This window comes from Prosopis cineraria, unplaced genomic scaffold (assembly GCF_029017545.1).
Source record: "Prosopis cineraria cultivar Desert tree isolate PC_DT_omini unplaced genomic scaffold, ASM2901754v1 PC6, whole genome shotgun sequence".
Classification (NCBI taxonomy): domain Eukaryota; kingdom Viridiplantae; phylum Streptophyta; class Magnoliopsida; order Fabales; family Fabaceae; genus Prosopis; species Prosopis cineraria.
The window spans coordinates 546,190-565,026 of NW_026555337.1; the positions used below are offsets into that span (position 1 = coordinate 546,190).

Genomic DNA, 18,837 nt, shown 5'->3' on the forward strand with positions numbered 1-18,837 from the left:
ATAAAGAGTATTTAAAGTATCTAAATTATTTTAAGAATATCCTTCTCTCGTACATTTCAGAATTTTTCTTGTGAATATTAAGATATTTCTTGTAAATGTTTCTAGAGATAGAATGTATACCGTTGGATTCAATTAATCTCAACCATTCATTAAGGAGGTGGTAATTTTTTAGAAAAAGGAGAAGGCCTGTAAATACCTCCTCACCCCTCAGTTGTAACAACTCAAGCAACATAATAGAGCTTTCAAATTCATTTACTCAAGTTCTACTCTCTACTTGTGCATCTAGCTCTCTCAAGTCTCTTTATCTATTTTGTGGGTTCGGTTGATTTGATTACAATTAAAAGGTTGATCAAATTAAGATCGGCATAGTTTAAAAAGAAAAAAATTTTAAGGTCGTGACATTTTGCTTAAAAAAAACAAAACTTACAGTACTATTCGGCATTTTCTGTGCAACCCCACTCTTTATAGTTCGTATTATATTTATATCCCAGGCCTATTTCTCCGTTTATCATTATTTTTAATTTTTTTAAATTAGCGTACAGTTGATGGGTCGTCCATTCTTAGCTTCCTTCACTTGTTTGGCATAGTGTCAGCAGGGACAGATCTAGAACTTCATGGTTGGAAAGCCAAACTAAAAAAACATTTTGGGGGGCCAAAATCTGGTTTAAAATATTTTACACTGATTTTTTATTTTTTTTACTAAAAACTTTGTGATATATGTTGGGGGGGGGGGGTTAAGAAGAACCTTTCCTTAGCGTCAGATATTTGCAGAACACGGAAGTCGGATATTTACGATCGTGCCAGACACCCAAGCCAAAAAAAAAAAAAACAAAAACAAAAACAAAAACAAAAAAGAAAACCAGCCCCCCAAAAAGTACAAGAATTTTGCATGTCTCTCTTGATTTTACGGTGCCTTTGCATTGAAATAATTTGAATTTAAATCAATTAGATACATACAGAAGTAAAAAATTTATGACAAATTCATCTTTTATTATAACTACTATTTAATATCAAGGTTTTTTAATGTCCAAATCATTTGAAATTCTTATCATTTTAAACATTTCATTATTTTCATAGTTTTTTATCTATTTTTTATATATTAAACAGTAAAAATGAACCCATCATTTTTAATTTTAATTTTAATTTTGAATATCAATTCATCTCTTTCTTTTATTTGAATTTTTTAAAATTATCTAGATAAAATATTTTAAATATAAGATTTGCAATGTAAGACTTCAAATTTAAAATACAAATTCAAATCCATCAATATAAAATCTACTTTAGATCATTTGTAAGGACCATATGAATTTCGATTCACCTTCCATGCTTTAGTTCCTTATATTTATTACATATTTGTACCCCTGTTTGCATTGATCTCGAACGAAATGCGTTGCAGCATTTCATGTTAACATGACTCTATAAACTACAGTGTTTTAAAGCATCAATTTGCCAATTAATATGCATAACTCAAGGAAATATTTTGTTGTGAATAGGAGAGAGAAATTTGTTTGATGGAATGGTAAGAATAAAATGGATTTACAAATAAAAATAAAATGATCAAGATATAAAAATAATATAAAGACAAATTATAATCGTGAAAGATATGGTAATGTTGACAATTCTCTTATGAAAAAGGTGACGCCAAGAAAAATATACAATTAACTTGTCATGCTGAAATGAAAAGTCTACTTTTTATTTTTATCTCTCGGAGCCATTTCATTCTATTTCGTCCATCGCCTTCTGGGAGGAAAAATGAGAAGCGTGAAATACGAGGGCAGGGGAGGTGAAGCCCCTGGAGATAAATAGTCCATTTCGTGGGCTGTGAGGTAGCCGAACCGACACCAAAAACCTTGTTTGCAACGCCCACCCACATGCACCCATTTGCGGTTTTGCATAAATAAAACAGATAATCAAAAATCAAAAGTTATCAACTACACTAACCACCCGATTATGTATATGATAATCCCCACCTTCCGTGTTGTTGAAAATACCAATCTTTTTTAAACCAAAAGCAACTGTGGGTCGGCCTCCTCATCTTCAAGTGCATGTGTTCCTCAGACGCTGACAGCTCTTTGCTTCTCAATCATGCAATACATACCTGCCTTCAATTATTTCTCTCAATGGAAGGATTCATGACTTTCCCTTCTCTGGGCTTTGCATTTCTTCATTACGCCCTTCGTCCTCCCTCTCCCTCTCCGTCACCTCCCACCCTCCTCATCAACACCATGCTTCAAAATTCCTTCCCCCCTCTCCTTTCATAGCCCCCCTCTCTTTTATTTGTTCCCAAATCTCACGTTTCTCTCTAATTGGATATCCCGTCATTTAATCCTCCTTTGTTGGAAAATAAAATCTTTTGCCTCCTAGTTTCCTTCTCACTGACGGCGCGTCCTTCCATATCTTTGCCGATTCGTCTGGCCAACGAAAACCGGAGGGCTTTCTTTCTGCCTCACAGCTCCCCTGTGGTATTAGGAGAGTGATGCATTTTGAATCTCCAAAAAAATGGCAAATCTCGTTCCCGGGGTTCTTCTGAAGCTTCTGCAGCACATGAACACCGACGTCAAAGTTGCCGGTGAGCACAGGTCTTCTCTCTTGCAAGTTGTGAGCATTGTTCCGGCTCTTGCGGGCGGCGAGCTATTCCCCAATCAAGGTTTTTATCTCAAGGTCTCCGATTCCTCTCATGCCACCTACGTCTCTCTCCCGGACGAGCACGACGATCTCATTCTCAGCGACAAAATTCAGTTAGGTCAGTTCATTTTCGTTGATCGCCTGGAAGCTGCTTCGCCTGTACCGATTCTTCGCGGGGTTAGGCCTGTTCCAGGGAGACACGCCTGTGTGGGAAGCCCTGAAGACATTGTCGCAACTCATTCTCTTGGGTTTCTTAATAACAATAACAGCAATTCCACAGAGAGATCGAAATCTCCTAAAAGGGAGAAAGTCAGATCAAATGATATTGTGAAGGAAGAACAGTTGGAGGAAAAACCGGCGCTGTTTAGCAGAGGTAAAACACAGCCAACAAAATCAGGGCTAAAAGTGGATATGAAGAAAGAGACCTTGACAAGATTGAAGTCCTTGAATTCACGGTCGATTCCTTCGTCGCCGACCAGCTGCTATTCTTTGCCTTCCTCTTTTGAGAAATTTGCGAACGGGGTGAAGCAGCAGGCTAAGATTAAGGGAGTGGAGAAGCTGGCCGCTAAAGTGGGAGTGGTTGAGACCGGGAAGGCCATTCGTGGGGGTAGTCCCACACCAACAGGGAAGAAAATTGGTGTAGGAAACCCAATCAAAAGTTTGGTTCAGGGCATGGAGTTCGGGGCAAAGGCACTTCGTAAGAGCTGGGAAGGGAATCTGGAAGTCAAGAATAGAGATAATTCAAAATTGAGAGCTGCCAAGTGTGATCCTAAGCATGAAGCTCGTAGTTCAGTAAGTTGATTCACGATTTGTCTTTATGAGCAACTACGTATTCTCAGAAACTCATAAGTTTGTTGGATTTGATTGTATGTCAAATAATCCGCTAGGTGGTGTCAGTCTGACGTATCTGGCTTTTACCTCTACGTTTCTGAGCCAAACAATTTTGTGAATCTTTTTCTTTTATGTTCTAACAGGCTCCGAGGAAAAGCACATCAAGTGAAAAATTGGCATCTAAGGAGGATAGCAAGGCACAAGCAACTTCAAAGCCTTCTAAGGAGGAACATAAGGCTCAAACGTCTTTGAAGAAGGTTATTGCTAACGGAACTCCAGAGAGCCAAGAAAAGTCAAGTAAACTAAGAGCTTCCCTAGGAAAGAAATCATCAGAATTGTCTAGCAACGGGCTCCCAGGAAACTTGGTTAAAGTTTCTCTGAATAGTAAAAAAGTGACAGATGCAAGCGTTCAATGGGCTTCACTCCCATCCTCTCTTGCAAAGCTTGGGAAGGTATATTCCTTGAGAACTCCTTGTCTTGTATAGTTTTTATCCGTTTGGTCTAGGCTGTCCAAGTACATGCTGCTAAATGCTGAAGACAGGCGTATACAATCTTCGATTGCAATTGTCCATTGACATGTGTTTCCTTGTTTCTATCATAAAGAATTTTCTGAAGAAGCATCTGCTATGAATTGTGTAATTACTTTTACCGTTTGGTCGATTGACACCTCTTTTAAGGGACAGTTTTGACTGTAAGTTAATACTAATCGGACAAATTCAATCAGGTGCTTATTTATGACATGCAAATGTATAATTATTGCTGCAGTTCAGTGTTCTAAGTCCGCACAGTGCATAGGAAATTTAATTTGTTTCCCTGTCACTGTTTCTAATGCCATATATGCATCCGCTGGATGCACAGTTGATAGGAATATCTGGCTTATTGAATCTTTATTTCCTGACAATTCTGTGTATTTATTTCACGTATTTATCACAGGAAGTTATGAAACAAAGAGATGCAGCACAGATGGCAGCAATTGAGGCCATGCAAGAGGCGTCTGCTGCTGAGAGTTTGCTTCAATGCCTTAGGTACAAATACATCACTAAGAAATTAACTGCTTGAATTTCTCTTGTACTGCTAAATTGGATCACGGACTGCTTAGGCATAAATGTTGGAATTTAGATACTGAACCGGCTAAAATATATTGATTATATATAGATGTGATTTTTTGGTTACATATTCAGCTGTGATTAGTAAGTGAATTCTTCTTCTAGATTAGCAGAGCAATCGAGAGGATTATCTTCAGTGGGTGTCGATATGCCCTAATGTCCTGCAAACTGAGCAGCATCAATAACAATTTCATGAACCTGTTTTTGACATTATTTCTGCACTACGTGTCATCAATGCATCCACCTCTTAAATCCCTAGAATTTGGGTTACAGTTGACATTTTAGAGCTACATTTTCCGTCATCCTTTCGATCATTTATGTCATTTCTCCTGTGCTTGATATAGAGTTGAATATTTCTCTTGTAATCATTTAAGATATATGGTGTGAAACAATTTGGTAATTTTTAAGACATAAAAAAAGAGGAGGGGGCTATTATATGTCAGGTCAAAGCCTATCTGAGGTCTGTCGTCTTTGTTTTAGTACAATTTGATTGTAGATAAATAGCATATGATAATGGTAACTTAGATCCCAAAAGTGGCAGATTCCTTATGATTAATGGCTTTGAATGCGGAACATGATATGCATGAGATGAGAGCAATAAAGGGGCTGTTTATAACGGAAATGACATTGGGGAATGTGAAGAGTGATGGATTGACATTATGAATTATTCTTTCGCATTTCTCCAGGATTTCGTTGTCCCATTTCTGATTCAAACTCTGTTTAGCATTAAATGTATGTTAAACATATATTCTTTTGATTACTCATTTCTGATTCAAACATATATTCTTTTGATTAAATATATGTTAAACTGTGTAGCATTGCAGAGTCCATTGGCACTTACCTGTTCTTGAGTAGCAGCAGGTCGTACTTCATAGGCTCGTAATAGCACCTATCCAATAGACCCTGAAACTCTAGTTATCTCAATCCTAGTATTTCTCCTTCATGGACTTTGTTTTTTGGCAGCATCTCTTTTGGACCTTTGATTAATCTTGAATCCGCATATTTCCTTCTATCAGAAATTACTGACCCATGCTAACTTGTCTGCTATGTAGCATACTGATGTCCTATGGATTGAAATTTTTTTGTTAATTCAAGATTATTTTACATCAGTTTCGGTGCTGCAAAACTGCCTTCCATTCGTTCTATTCTTATGCACCATCATGTTCATTTTAGCCATTGGATGATTCTTTTGGACGGAATAGGGTCTTGTATGCATCTTTTAAGTTTTTTGCTCCATCCACATTTATCTTAGGCTGAAGTTGTTTATGTTCCAGACACGCAATGTTCAAGGGAAATGAACACAAAAGGTTATTATATCCCAAGCCGAGGATAGCATTGAAGAGTGTTTTTTATGTTGACCATGCAATGAATTCCAAATAGGCTGAATGTGAAAATAGAAAAGGAAAAAGAATCTTAAAAATTCAAATTGAAGACAGAGTATGTTTAATGAATTTGAAAGGGTATGCTAGTAACGGACGAATTATAATTTAAGTTTAACAAGCCTAAGGGGTAGTTAGGTCTAGCAGGCAGAACAGCTGATCGGCTCCTTTAATGTGATTCATCCTCATCAGAGTTCAGCGGAGCTTTATGAAATAATTTCATACTGCTAAACTCCACGTTGAAGTTACTCCACATTTCTTTGTTATTACCATTTTTAGCAGTAGAGTAGTTGGGAGTGAGTTGAATTCGGTTTTACCAAATCAAGTCGTTGCATATAAACGAGTTGTCAGCATTGACAATGACGAGAAGCCCTTATTTGTATCTACCTGACAGCAGCTAGTTCTAATAATTGGTTGTTGTAGTCATGGCAGAAATTTCTGGGATGTTTGTTTCAGATATCTGGAGAAAATTCAAGAATAAATACGTAGGAAACAATCCATCTCAATGTTAGTCAGAATTGGGCTCTACTCTTGTTTTGTGATTTCAATTTGAAAACCCTATTACATATATTTCTCAAGTCTGCTGCAATTTTGTAATTTTTTAAGTTAGTTGAGATGCTGAAGCACAGATAGATTTCAGATTCAAGAACTTTTTAACTTTAACTTGCACAATGCAATGTATGAAGTTGTTCCTGATACCTTTGCGATGTTTCTGGCAGCATATACTCGGAGCTAAGTAATTCTGCAAAGGAACACAGCCCGCAGCCTACAGTTGAGCAGTTTCTGAGTCTTCGTGCAAGCCTAAATGGTGCTTGCATAGTTGCTGACTCCCTATTGAAAACCATTCCTGATGGTTCATCTGTAGATCATGAAAAGAACGCAGTGGAAGAAGCACTAAAAGTAACATTAGACAGGCAAAAACATGCTGCTTCCTGGGTTCAGGCTGCCTTAGCCACCAATTTATCATCCTTTGCAGTCTTTACCAGAGAACCTCAATCGTCCAAGCTTCCAGCTTCAAGTAATGGTCAACATCAAAAGACTATCCTTGGAAGTCAGCCCATGTTGGTTCTAGAGAATGCCAGTGAATATGCTTCTTCGAAACTTCAGGTAAAAACCCGTTCAGTGGTCAATTCTAAACATGTAGTGCAAGGAACTCCTCGTCGATCAAGTGATGGGTTAGCAAATGGACAAAAGCAGCCACCTCAACCTTGGGTTAAGGGAAATGGGCTTGATGAGGTGGTAAATTTAGCTGAAATGCTACAGTCACGGTCCAGAGACTGGTTTTTGGGATTTGTCGAGAGATTCTTGGATACTGAAGGGGAGGCAATCCTGTCAGATAATGGCCAAATAGCTGGTATGTTATCTCAGCTAAAGAGTGTAAATGATTGGTTAGATGAGATAGGGTCGAACAAGAATGAGGCAGAATCCTGCCAGATATCATCAGAGACTATTGATCGTTTGAGAAAGAAGATATATGAATATCTTCTAACACACGTCGAATCTGCCGCCGCCGCACTCAGTGGTGGATCACAATCATCACCTCGGATCGAAGCAACAGAAACTAAAGCAAGAAGGTAAAAAGTAGGTAGATACTTCAGCTGAAGGATGGATTGTTAGGGTGGAGGGGGAGTGGCTACCTCGCCCGGCGAAGTTGATCTGGTCCTCCTAGCTTCCCCCCTCCCCATAAAAGATTGCTTTTTCTTCTCTTTTTGTACATAAATCCTGCATTTGTTTGAGATATAGGTGGAGTGGCAAATTATTATCAAGGAAAGTAGCTACTATGAACTGCGAATATTTTTACCCCATTTGTCTGATAATTGTTCAAGTGAAATTATACGAATGAAAATACATGCGAAACTGATCTTTATTGGGTTATGGTGCCTGCCCACTCTAGTTTCAGGCTTCACATTGCAGGTAACAAGATATTGTAACTTAGGTATGTGTTCCGCAGAATAGAAAGGACTCTAAATGCCGTCAAGGTTTCGACAAGTTGGAGAGATGTAGATGTAATAGAAGCTGTGGTGTCCTGTGTAACGTTCATTTAGATCTCCAACATATGGTGAGGAAAGGAAGCTCAATTTAGGTCCGAAAACACGCTTGATGCCTGTCTTTGCGGTATATATCCAACCCAGAAAGAGAGAGCGGGATCTAAGGTTACACCTTCATTCTCGTGGCTTAATATCCGCCAAATCACATCACATCTAGCATCCATCCGCTAGGAGGCTGCGTCAGGATTTAGAAGCGATGAACTCTCAATGGAAATAGAACCAAGTTCCAATGGTTATGACCAATTGTTGCTAAGAATGAGGTTGCTTGTTTAGTTGAGTTTCCAATTCGTATTTAGATAGGGTGGTCAAGTCAGATTTAACTTTGAAGTGGTAGACAACCCGAAATCCATGTGCAAAGCAGAGGTCCAAAATTTGGGAGAGTGACCAGGGGAGCGAGCGGCACGTGGTTCGACAAAACGCAAGTAGCCTCGAGCATAGAAGACGAAGGAGTAGGGCAAGCGCCGATTGGACTGACTATGACCTGCCGTCCTAAGTCCTAACCAAGCATGCCTTCTTGGTTCGATATTTTACGAATCCTCCCACTTGTTCATTCACGGTTGACTCAGACTGTGTTCACAGTTGACTCGGACTGTGTCTGATTGTCACTTGTTTATTAGGCAGGGGATTTCCTCACAAGTATAAATCTTATTTTTACTCATGACACTTCCTATTATGAGACTTGCGACAATGTAGTTTTGTAGTGCACTTGTAATAAAATCTAGTTATAAAGAAAAAGAAAATAGTTTTGCAATTTAAGTGCCTATTTGGTTCCCATTCTCATGTTTTATTTTTAAAAACTATTTTGTAATACAGTTTTTAAAATTATTTTTGAAATAAAATAAAAAATTCATTTAGTTATGTGAATTAAAAAACATTTTCAGAATTAAGAGATAAACACATAATAATAATAATTATAGGCAATTAATAGTGATGATTAATGATACAAATTGGTCAAGGTAACTATAATTTTTAATAATTATATATGAAATATTTTATAAATAAGAAAAATAAAATGAAAACAACTTAAAGTTGCTTCTATTTTTTTAAATAAAAAATAAAATGATTTTAGAAAAAATTAAATAAAAAATACTTATTCAAATAAATTTTTTATTTTTTATTTTTTTAAAAATAAAAAACAAACATGCCTTAATACTCCGGTGGAATTTGTTCAACATACCATGCTGCCATACTTTCAATTTTGATCTTGACGTGGATATTTGAAATAGTTGGTGATAATTTTTTGAATTATAAGGCCACACTAAAATCGTGCAAAGGGAATAAAATCTAGTCATATTTAAAATTATGAGATTTCTACAATCGTGCGGTGGTATATCAAAAATCATAATATTAAATGTATCATGTAAAGGCCGGTGAGCTAAAAGATCAGCACATTTGTTTGTTTCTCCGTGAATATGGTCAAAAGTGACCATCCAATTTCTCATAATAAGGTCTTTAATTTTCCTGATAGTGTCAAAATAAGGATGACTCTCAAAGTAGGTGCGATTAATGAGTGACAATGCCTCCATCGAATCAAAGTGGATGTTGACTCTTGATAATTTTACATTCCAACAAAGATTTAATCCCCCAAGAATTTTTGTAAGTTTTGCTATCGTGTTAGGTTAATATCTACAATACTTAAAAAATTTATTAATTTAATTTTTTTTATGATCTCTAATGATATCTTCACAGTTACAGTTAGGGCTATGCAAAAGTCTCGTGGTCTCGTTCAGTCCGGTCCGACCCATGAAAATCCGATCCTGTCCAGTCCTATAAAATGCTGGTCCTATAGGACCAAAAAGACAGGACTAATTTTTTAGGTAAGACCAGACTAGAGATCAAGCATCTGGACTAAGTGGTCTGGTTTGGTCTTATATAATTATTTTAATATAATTAAAATTAATTTATAAATTATTAATTAATAAGCCTTAGACAAAAAATCTTAATCCTGCCTTGCACTTTGCACTCTAATCGAAAAAAAAAACCTCAACATTGTTACTCAACAGCACTTAGCGTCTCAACCACTCACTCAACTTTGCTCTCATTCTCAATTTCTTCAGTGCGCCAAAGCCCTAGCCCCTGCCTTGCACTTTGCACTCTGATCTTGATCTGTTCAAACTTTGAAGGAACATGTCTATGGCTTGATTTTTATTACTTCTGTTCTTGCTGATTTTTTTCCTCTGGTCTATTTTCGGTCTTTCCTCTGATTTTTTATTGGAGTTATGTATTTAAATCATTTGGAGTTTAGACTGTAACTAAAATATTATTTTCTTGCTGTTAGAAATTATTATGGATTTATTATGATTATAAGTGTTTTTATTATCTTAATTGAGTTTGTTAAGTTGAAATAGATTATTGGTCATCATAGAGAAAAAAAAAAAGGCCAAGTGAGTATTGAACTAATAGGATCAGTCTCCCAATCTTATGGATCAAATCCAGTCCTCTTAATCCTCGAGTTTTTACAGGACCAGACCGGACTATAGGTTACCTAACCCAGTCCTTTTTATGAAAAGGACCAGACTTTGAGTTAGATTAAAGTTCAGTCCCGTCCCGTCTTTTATGCAGTCCTAATTACAGTGCCATTAGTGGTAACAGTTGGTGATAATTGAGCGAACATGATGAAGAATTAATTAATATACTGATTGTGTGGCCCTCAGAGCTTGCTGCGTCCAGGTCCAGGATCGAGTGTTGGAGACTTCGACGCAGAACAAAGCCAAGATTCAAGACAGGGGTAGGGGTCGTTGGTATAGGCCGTGGGCCTCAGATTCACTGACGAAAGTAACATTAACAGGAGCTACAGTGACGTACATAACCATTTCCCCTCCGCACAGAATCAAAGGTCACCGCTCGCTCACTCCATTTTCCTCCACAAAACACGCACCTCCCTTCTTTGATATCTCTGTTGAAAATGCAACTCATTTTCCACAAATCATCCAAAACATGTTTTTCTCTCTATTCGTTCTTATATTCTTTCCATCTTTTAGGCGCCTGAAACTTGATAGGTGTATCTCGCCACTGCCCAAGGCCACTCAATCTCATACTAATTGTAATTTACCAGTCTATTCAAGGATCAAATTTATAATAAGGTTAAATTCCACCAATCCAGTTATTTCTAGGTGCTAAAAATATTTATGAAAAAAGATTAAGATACACATAACCTCTATCAACTCCACGTCTGTCGCATGTAACTCTATCATCTTTGCACGTTGCCCTTGTCTATCAAAATCAGACCATGAATCCCTTACCATAAAAAATTTGGGCCTATTTGACAATTTATTTTGAAAATAGTTTTCTATTTTTCATAACAAAAAAAATAAAAAAAATCTATCTGGTAATATGTTTTTAAAAAGTGTTTTAGAGAACAATAAACAAAATATTATTTTAAAGAACAGAAAAATAGAAACAACTTTCAAGTATTCTAGAATTATTATTCTAGAGAACAAAAAAATTAAAAAAATATATTTTTATTATTTTTTTTGTTCTTAGAACATATTTTACAAAACACTAATTCTCAAAATAATAAAATAAAAACAATTTCAAACAGCCTCTTAATTCTTGCTTTATTATTCCCTTCAATTAGTTAATTAACATGTGTCAATATTTACATCATGTTTTGTTCAACTATATGCATTTTGATTTGGTTTTATACTTGTTATGCTTGATGTTTGTTTGTTATCTTTCAATTCAATTATAAATCAATTTTATCTTTAAATGTTAAATATATTTTTTTTCATTGCCACCTTAACTTTAATTTGTTGTTACTTCACTATTAGTGAGTCCTATATTGTATATTTTTTTAATAACTTTTATCATAATATATTAGTTAAGGGTCATTTTTCTCTTTTAACTTGACTCCAAATGATCAGCGAGCACTTCAAACTCAAATATTTTGTGATAAGAGCCTATTAACAGTAAAATGTTAAGATGATAAGAGAGAAAATCTTTAATATTGAAGTATAAAATTGACCCATAGGTCTTGTTTGCTTATTAGAAAGAAATGAAATAAAATGGATTGAAAAAATAAAAATAAAAATAAGATAATTATAAGGGATAGGTGAACATATTCATAAGAGAGATATGCAATTTGGTTCATGGAATTAAAAATCATGATTCAAGAGATTTTTAAAAGGTGTAATAATTTCAACGTTTATAGCATATATTAATGAGTTTCATCATGCTTACTATAGTAGAAAGATGATTTAATTTATTTTTATCTTGATTTTTTAATCAATTTCATTATTTTCTTTTTAGTAACCAAACGGAATTATAGTTGAATTTATAATGTGCAATAATCTTTAATATAGTTGAAAGCTAAAAATGATTATCATCTTATTTGTTATGGAAGATGACGTTAAATTTTAAATTTGTCAATGTGGTATGAATAATGATACACGTGCTAAACACGAATGCCATTAAATTAAATTAAAATTAAAATATTGCATTGGTGCTGGTTTGGAAAGCGATTTATTCACATTTGGATGTATGATTTGGGAGAAAACAAATGGCTCGGAGATGGGGAGGCGGTGGGAAGAGGCTTTTCAAGAAAACAGTAGTGTGGCTAGCCTGCCAGCTGCATCGGTGCCAACTCACATCCCACGTTCCGTCTTTTTAATTTCTCTTTGCTTTTCTTCAAGCCATGATGCCCCGCTTCCTTCCTAAGGCCTCGTCTGCCATGGCCACCTTCCCTTGCTCTAGGGTTTGTCATTCTCTTTTTTCTCTTCTATTTTTTTCTCTTTCCTGAATTCTTCCCTTGCTCTAGGCCTCCTCTTCTATTTATTCAAGTATTTCCCAAAATTCGATTGCCCTCTTCGATTTCTTGGTTGTGCTGATTTCCCTTCAACTTGGGGGCGAACTAGAGCAGAAAATGGATGTTTTCCTCGATCCTAGCACTGGATGCCTTACTTCCATACGTATCTGCATTTTTAATTCCCCCCCTCCTTCCATTTTCTCCTCTGTCCTACTTGTACATATCTTGCATCGTACATCCCATCACTGTCTTTAATTTTTTCTCTCGCATTGTTGGGTGTTGTTTTCCTTCTGTGCCTATAATCATGGAAAGATATTTTTATATTCCCTCTCCCTCCTCGTTACTCTTAGAAGAATTGGACTGGCTGTTTTGCTCGAGACTTATGTGATGACCTGTGTTTTTCATATCTTCATTCGATAACTTTACCCTGCTTCTTTTCTTTTGTTTTTTTTTTTTTTTCAAAATCTATCCTCGCGTATGGTGAAACGTGGACATTGCAGTTGTAACAGAGGTTGCCCGTGAACTAATTAGTATATTTTTTTAAATTCGATGTCCATAACTTTCTATGTTGTAACATAGCAAGAGCCTGTTGATCCTTTATTCTGCGTTGTGAGGTCGTTATTTACTTCGTTTCACGGTAATGGGATTTTAGTATCTCTGTCTCATAGGTGCGAAGTGGGTTTTGCGTGTGGCCGGATGTGAGGCAACTTTGCTTCAGAAAAAGTCTTCTATATGGTTTTATGCGACTCTTTTCTACACCATTGAAGACATTACGTGGAGCTAGTCGATCACTGAGAGTTAATCGATTCTGCAGTGTAGTGACCATGTCTTCCACATTGCAAATTGAATTGGTGAGCGGTTCTCCCTTATTTAGGTTGTCAAGAATTCTATTATCAGAGCCTAAAGATTTCTGAATCAATTTGCTGAAAGAGTTAACATAACATGTGCGGTCTTATCTCACCATTATTTTCAAATATAATTTTCAGGTGCCGTGCCTCCGGGACAATTATGCATATCTCTTACATGATGAAGATACAGGGACAGTGGGTGTTGTTGATCCTTCGGAAGCTGTGCCTGTTATTGATGCTTTGAGCAAGAAAAATCGTAATTTGACATACATACTGAACACTCACCATCATCATGACCACACTGGTGGGAATGTAGAGTTGAAAGCAAGGTATGGAGCAAAGGTATGGTGTTTTTATATTGTTGCGAACCTTTATCCGTTTTTAATTTTAATTAATTTTTAAATTTTTGATGGTGCTTTCATATTGTTGCAAAGCTTTATTTGCTTTTAATTTTAATTAATTTTTGAATGTTTCACTGTCAGATAAACATCATCTAAAAATATTGTTGGTTTGCGTTTGAAGTCCATTTTCCCATGCAAAGAACATATTTGAAGTGAGGATTTTGCATTGCTCTGTTTGTCTCACTTCTGCTTTTGTGTTATGGAGTGTTTTCCTTTCTCACCTTCCCCTCCCCAACCTTCTTCTTTCCTTCTTATCCCCTCCATGGTGGGGGTTGCCTCTACCTTGCCCAGCTCTATACCACCATGCATTTAAACATTTATGCCCACTTAATAAATAATGATCATAATTTTATAAAAGTGCATTGTTGTAAATTTGGCTGGACCAGTCACTCACATGGTAGAAGCTTTTATGACTGATTAAGCATTGGAATTGCTGAATTCTGTTGTTAGTGTTATTTTTATATTGTAAGATGTGATTGGGTTTGAGTTTACATTTTCTGTATTATGTCTATTTAAGCCAAACTTAAGATTTGTTGAAACAGTTCTATGAGTATTTTTTTTCCTTACTTCTTTATGCATATTCTTTCCTTGTTGCATTTTAGGTGATTGGTGCAGGGGTAGACAGGGAAAGGATTCCTGGTATTGATATTTATTTGAATGGTGGAGATAAGTGGATGTTTGCAGGCCATGAGGTGCTTATAATGGAGACACCTGGTCATACCCAAGGTCACATTCATTGCCTAATTGTATTAGCATATCTCCTTAAGGTTGATCTATGTTAGTTGTAATTCAGGATCAAATGATGAAAACCAGCTCAATTGGTGCTTCTCTGGCTTTTTTAGTGTATGGCATTTTGGACTCAAGTGGCATCATGTAGTCTTCAAGTATTTTCTTGTCAGTTATAATTCAATGATATCTAGTACATCTCTTCTATCAATATGATGTTCTGTAATTGACCTTGAGTTTACTGACTATCAATGTAATTTAGTAAAAATGCTGTATATTGCAAAGATGTAATAAGGAGGACATTGGAGTCGAAAGGTTTTCGTCTGAGTAGAAGTAAGACGGAATATTTATATTGTAAATTTGGTAAAGGACTATTCGAAAATAATTTGGAAGTGAAATTGGGAGATCAAATTATACCTCAAGTGGAAAAGTTTAGATATTTGAGAGCCATTATTCAAAATGATGGCGAAATCAGTGGAGATATTTCACATAGAATTCAAGCTGGGTGGTTTAATTGGAGAAAAGCTAAAGGAGTTATTTGTGACCGTAAGGTGCCTAATAAACTTAAAGGAAAGTTTTATCGTACTGCTATCAGACCGGCAATGTTATATAGTAGTGAATGCTGGGCTCTAACGGGACAGCAAGAGCATAAAGTTGGAGTAGCAGAGATGAGAATGTTACGATGGATGTGCGGACATACACGTAAAGATAAAATTCGAAATGAGCACATACGTGAAAAAGTGAGGGTGGCACCTATTGAGGAAAAAATGGTAGAAAATCGGTTGAGATGGTTTGGGCATGTACAAAGAAGACCAAGGGAGGCACCAGTGAGAAGAGTGGAACATATAACTTTGAGTCCGATTAAGAGAGGTAGAGGAAGGCCTAAGAGAACACTCTTGGAAGTTGTTGAACGTGATCTCTTAATTAATAATATTTCTAAAAGCTTAATAAATGATAGAGCACAATGGCGTCTTGCAATCCATGTAGCCGACCCCACCTAGTGGGATAAAGGCTTGTTGTTGTTGTTGTTGTTGTATTGCAAAGATGTAATAATGATTCTGATTTCTGATGAGCAATGCAACCATAGCTATTTAAAACAAAGTTCCTGATATTCAGTTACTTTTTGACCCCATGCAACCATAGCTTTTCTAATGGCTCTAAACTTAGTTTTCTCTGCTATTTTATTGACCCTATCCTTGTTAGTGTTTCAAGACACATAAGTTCTTCATAATCAAACAATTTCTTAAATCATTTAGCCTCACCAAATCTCAAATATTAGCTTCCTTTGAATTGGCTGGACTTCACTCTAGTGTTTATTGTACTATGGTTTGGGTGGGGCCTTCTAATGAAGGTGTCTGATTTATTACTTAAAGTTAGGCTATTTCTTCTGCATGCCTGAATGTCATTTTCTTTATATGATTTTGTTCCTTCAATGCCTTGATCCCCATTTTGTAAATTTGTCACATGTCTATGCTGAATGCAGGTCACATAAGCTTCTATTTTCCTGGATCTGGAGCAATTTTTACTGGGGACACTTTGTTCAGCTTATCATGCGGCAAGCTCTTTGAAGGAACCCCTGAGCAGGTTGATGTGAATTGCATTTATTTTTTCATATTTTGATGTTTGAGAAATATATCTTAATATTTAAGTGGCTTTATTTTTGGACGTCTTTATTGCATATTTTTGCTCTTTTACCCCCAGGCCAAAAGTCCTTAGGCATGCCTGCTAAGGACTTAATTACTTGAATTATAGTTATGTAAATGGCAGAGTAAGGACTTTATTATATTGTGATCAGAACGTTAACACAATAATTCTGAATTTTCTATTAAAATTAAAAATATGTATAAAGTATGTTGAAGTGATTGTTTAAGGTTTTAATTAATATGAGATTAGGGCTGCTTTTCTGTTATCCTTACGTTTGCTGTTCTTAAGTTGTTGATATAGAAACTGAGCCTGTAACATACGCAATGAACCCATAAATAATCTGTTATGTGATTTTCAGGAGTTATCATGTTATTGTTATTATTTTTGGAGTAATTGTACTAACATCTTTCATATTTTCAATGTTGAACACGTGTTTTTGAGTATGTATGAGTTGAAAATTTAACATGCATTGTTGCATATGTTGTTGCCTTGTCAAGTTTGTATGGTTATATAAACAGAAGTTTTGGCTTTTTTGTTGTGTCAAAGTCAGGTGACTAATAATCTTGTAATGTTGATTTTCATTTTTAATCGTGGAGGATTTTGATTTTCATTATCTATGCCACAGATGCTCGCTTCTCTAAGAAAGATCATGTCATTGCCAGACGATACAAGTATATACTGCGGTCATGAATACACGTTGGTTAGTTACTTTAATTATACACGCTCAATTTTCCCTGTTTAACTCTTCAGTCTCAAGCATTATGAACTTGACCCTTTGAACTTTCACAGAGCAATTCAAAGTTTGCACTATCTGTAGAGCCATCAAACAAAGAACTTCATTCCTATGCAGCCCATGTAGCCCATCTTCGGAATAAGGGCTTGCCCACGGTAATTTTTAGAGCTTTGCTTCTCTAACGTTGAGGCGTCCTTTCCTTACTCTTCCCTTCTGGTTTCCCCTTTTTCTCTTTGGATAATTAATAAATTTACTTATTTACATTGCTGGTAATAAGGCTTATAGTTAAGGGACAATGAACAAGACAGGTGAAATCAATCATTGGTTAACCCACGGTAATTTTGTTCAACACTGTAATATTTTGACAGGAAATCCTGAATTATCCTTCCTTCGGCCTTCACTGAAACTTAGTTTTGAGGGAGAACTAACTGTAATGTGCCTTGAATAGAAAATTTATCAGTTTTTTTTTTTTTTTTTTGGGTGTACAAAGTTGATCTGATGAAAAGCTGACTTCGTTATACGTCTAGACAAAAGAAATAAAAGCTGGCCATACTTGAAACTTGATATTCTGCTTCCTGGAGCTTTTGGAGCTTAAAAGTGTTAGTTAAACCGTCACCGTGCTTAGTGCAGAATTGCTGATAGAATGCAGTAGGATCCATTCATGTTCTTGGGTTTAGCGGAGCCCCTTTGGATCAGTTGGTTCAAGGTCTTTTTAGGTTTTTCCTGTCTCCAATTCGTAGATAATCAGGAAAGTAAAGAGGGTACATTAAAGTTCTTTATTGATATGTTGCAACCCCATTATTTTGTCTTGCATGCTTGCGGCTATCTTTATGGTTTCCGCATATTTGGTTTATTTTTTTGCTGAAGAAAAAAATTAATGAATAATTGTTTACCAGATTCCAACCACCCTGAGGACGGAAAAGGCTTGCAATCCATTCCTTCGTACAATGAGCGCAGAAATTCGGCGGTCTTTAAACATTGCAGCCGCAGCAGATGATGCACACGCCTTAGGTGTCATCCGCCAAGCAAAAGATAATTTTTAGGCCTTTTTCAGTTTGAAATTATAAAATTCTAATTCTATATATGCTTATTCTGTATAGATTAGGATAATGAATCTATCTCGAATAATTGTTCCTTGATGCTATGTCTTTGTAGAAATTTTGTGGATGCTTCATTTGAGTCCAAATGAGAGTGATAGCGCCAGATTAGATTTGGGTCTGTTGGCATGGTGGGCTTCAGAATGATTTACTGGCTGAAATGCTCAAGAATGATCTGTATATGTCGCTATATTATTCATATATGGTGGGATAGAATGTTGTCTTTCTATTCGTCACCTAGGGTGGTACGATAATAAAAAACCGAAAAATGTTGAAAAATAGCTGGTTAAATAACTGCTTAATTTTTTTATATAAAAGTATTAAATACTTCTTCCGCTTTCATGTATAATTCACATTTTAAAAAAGTTTATTTAGTTTTATCTATAAGTTATGGTATGGCTTTTTGAGTAATATTTAAAAATTATTTTCAAAATTATTCTTCATAAAAAAAAGTAATATGACATTATTTTTTAAATTTATTATATATGTGTATATTTAAAATTTTACATATTTATTTTTTATATTTTTTTACATTAATATTAATAAAGTTCATCGAAATTATTTATAAAGAAAGTCGGATGAGAATTTATTGAAGTTTTCAGAGGAGACAATATGGGTGGACTCGTGTGTAAAAGCAGGTCTACTTGGAGGGTGG

At 35.8% G+C, this 18,837-nt stretch overlaps 2 protein-coding genes across 3 annotated transcripts; both read left to right on the forward strand.

Annotated features, from left to right (window-relative positions):
• The first annotated feature begins 2,052 nt into the window (after positions 1-2,052).
• LOC129313149 (uncharacterized) lies at positions 2,053-7,816 on the forward strand. The gene is made up of 4 exons (XM_054956095.1): positions 2,053-3,417; positions 3,600-3,908; positions 4,390-4,481; positions 6,661-7,816. Exons 1-4 carry the CDS (start codon positions 2,500-2,502, stop codon positions 7,517-7,519), a joined length of 2,178 nt encoding a protein of 725 aa, XP_054812070.1. The 5' UTR covers positions 2,053-2,499; the 3' UTR covers positions 7,520-7,816.
• A 4,679-nt stretch (positions 7,817-12,495) lies between these two features.
• On the forward strand, positions 12,496-18,411 carry LOC129313470 (probable hydroxyacylglutathione hydrolase 2, chloroplastic). Of its 2 annotated transcripts, none has more exons than XM_054956616.1 (8): positions 12,496-12,682; positions 13,402-13,584; positions 13,720-13,923; positions 14,585-14,708; positions 16,192-16,292; positions 16,978-17,052; positions 17,142-17,240; positions 17,982-18,411. In XM_054956616.1, exons 1-8 carry the CDS (start codon positions 12,623-12,625, stop codon positions 18,126-18,128), a joined length of 993 nt encoding a protein of 330 aa, XP_054812591.1. In that variant the 5' UTR covers positions 12,496-12,622; the 3' UTR covers positions 18,129-18,411. The 2 variants fall into 2 exon arrangements, with proteins under 2 accessions (XP_054812591.1, XP_054812592.1); XM_054956617.1 differs by lacking the exon at positions 12,496-12,682 and adding an exon at positions 12,707-13,244.
• Positions 18,412-18,837: the final 426 nt, after the last annotated feature.

Excerpts from the sequence above, each read along its gene's own strand:
- LOC129313149 (XM_054956095.1), top strand. The coding sequence starts at position 2,500 with ATGGCAAATCTCGTTCCCGGGGTTCTTCTGAAGCTTCTGCAGCACATG. Across the intron at positions 3,418-3,599 it reads AGCATGAAGCTCGTAGTTCA|GCTCCGAGGAAAAGCACATC; the intron begins GTAAGTTGATTC and ends ATGTTCTAACAG. Across the intron at positions 4,482-6,660 it reads AGTTTGCTTCAATGCCTTAG|CATATACTCGGAGCTAAGTA; the intron begins GTACAAATACAT and ends TGTTTCTGGCAG.
- LOC129313470 (XM_054956616.1), top strand. The coding sequence starts at position 12,623 with ATGATGCCCCGCTTCCTTCCTAAGGCCTCGTCTGCCATGGCCACCTTC. Across the intron at positions 14,709-16,191 it reads GACACCTGGTCATACCCAAG|GTCACATAAGCTTCTATTTT; the intron begins GTCACATTCATT and ends TGCTGAATGCAG. Across the intron at positions 17,241-17,981 it reads GGAATAAGGGCTTGCCCACG|ATTCCAACCACCCTGAGGAC; the intron begins GTAATTTTTAGA and ends ATTGTTTACCAG.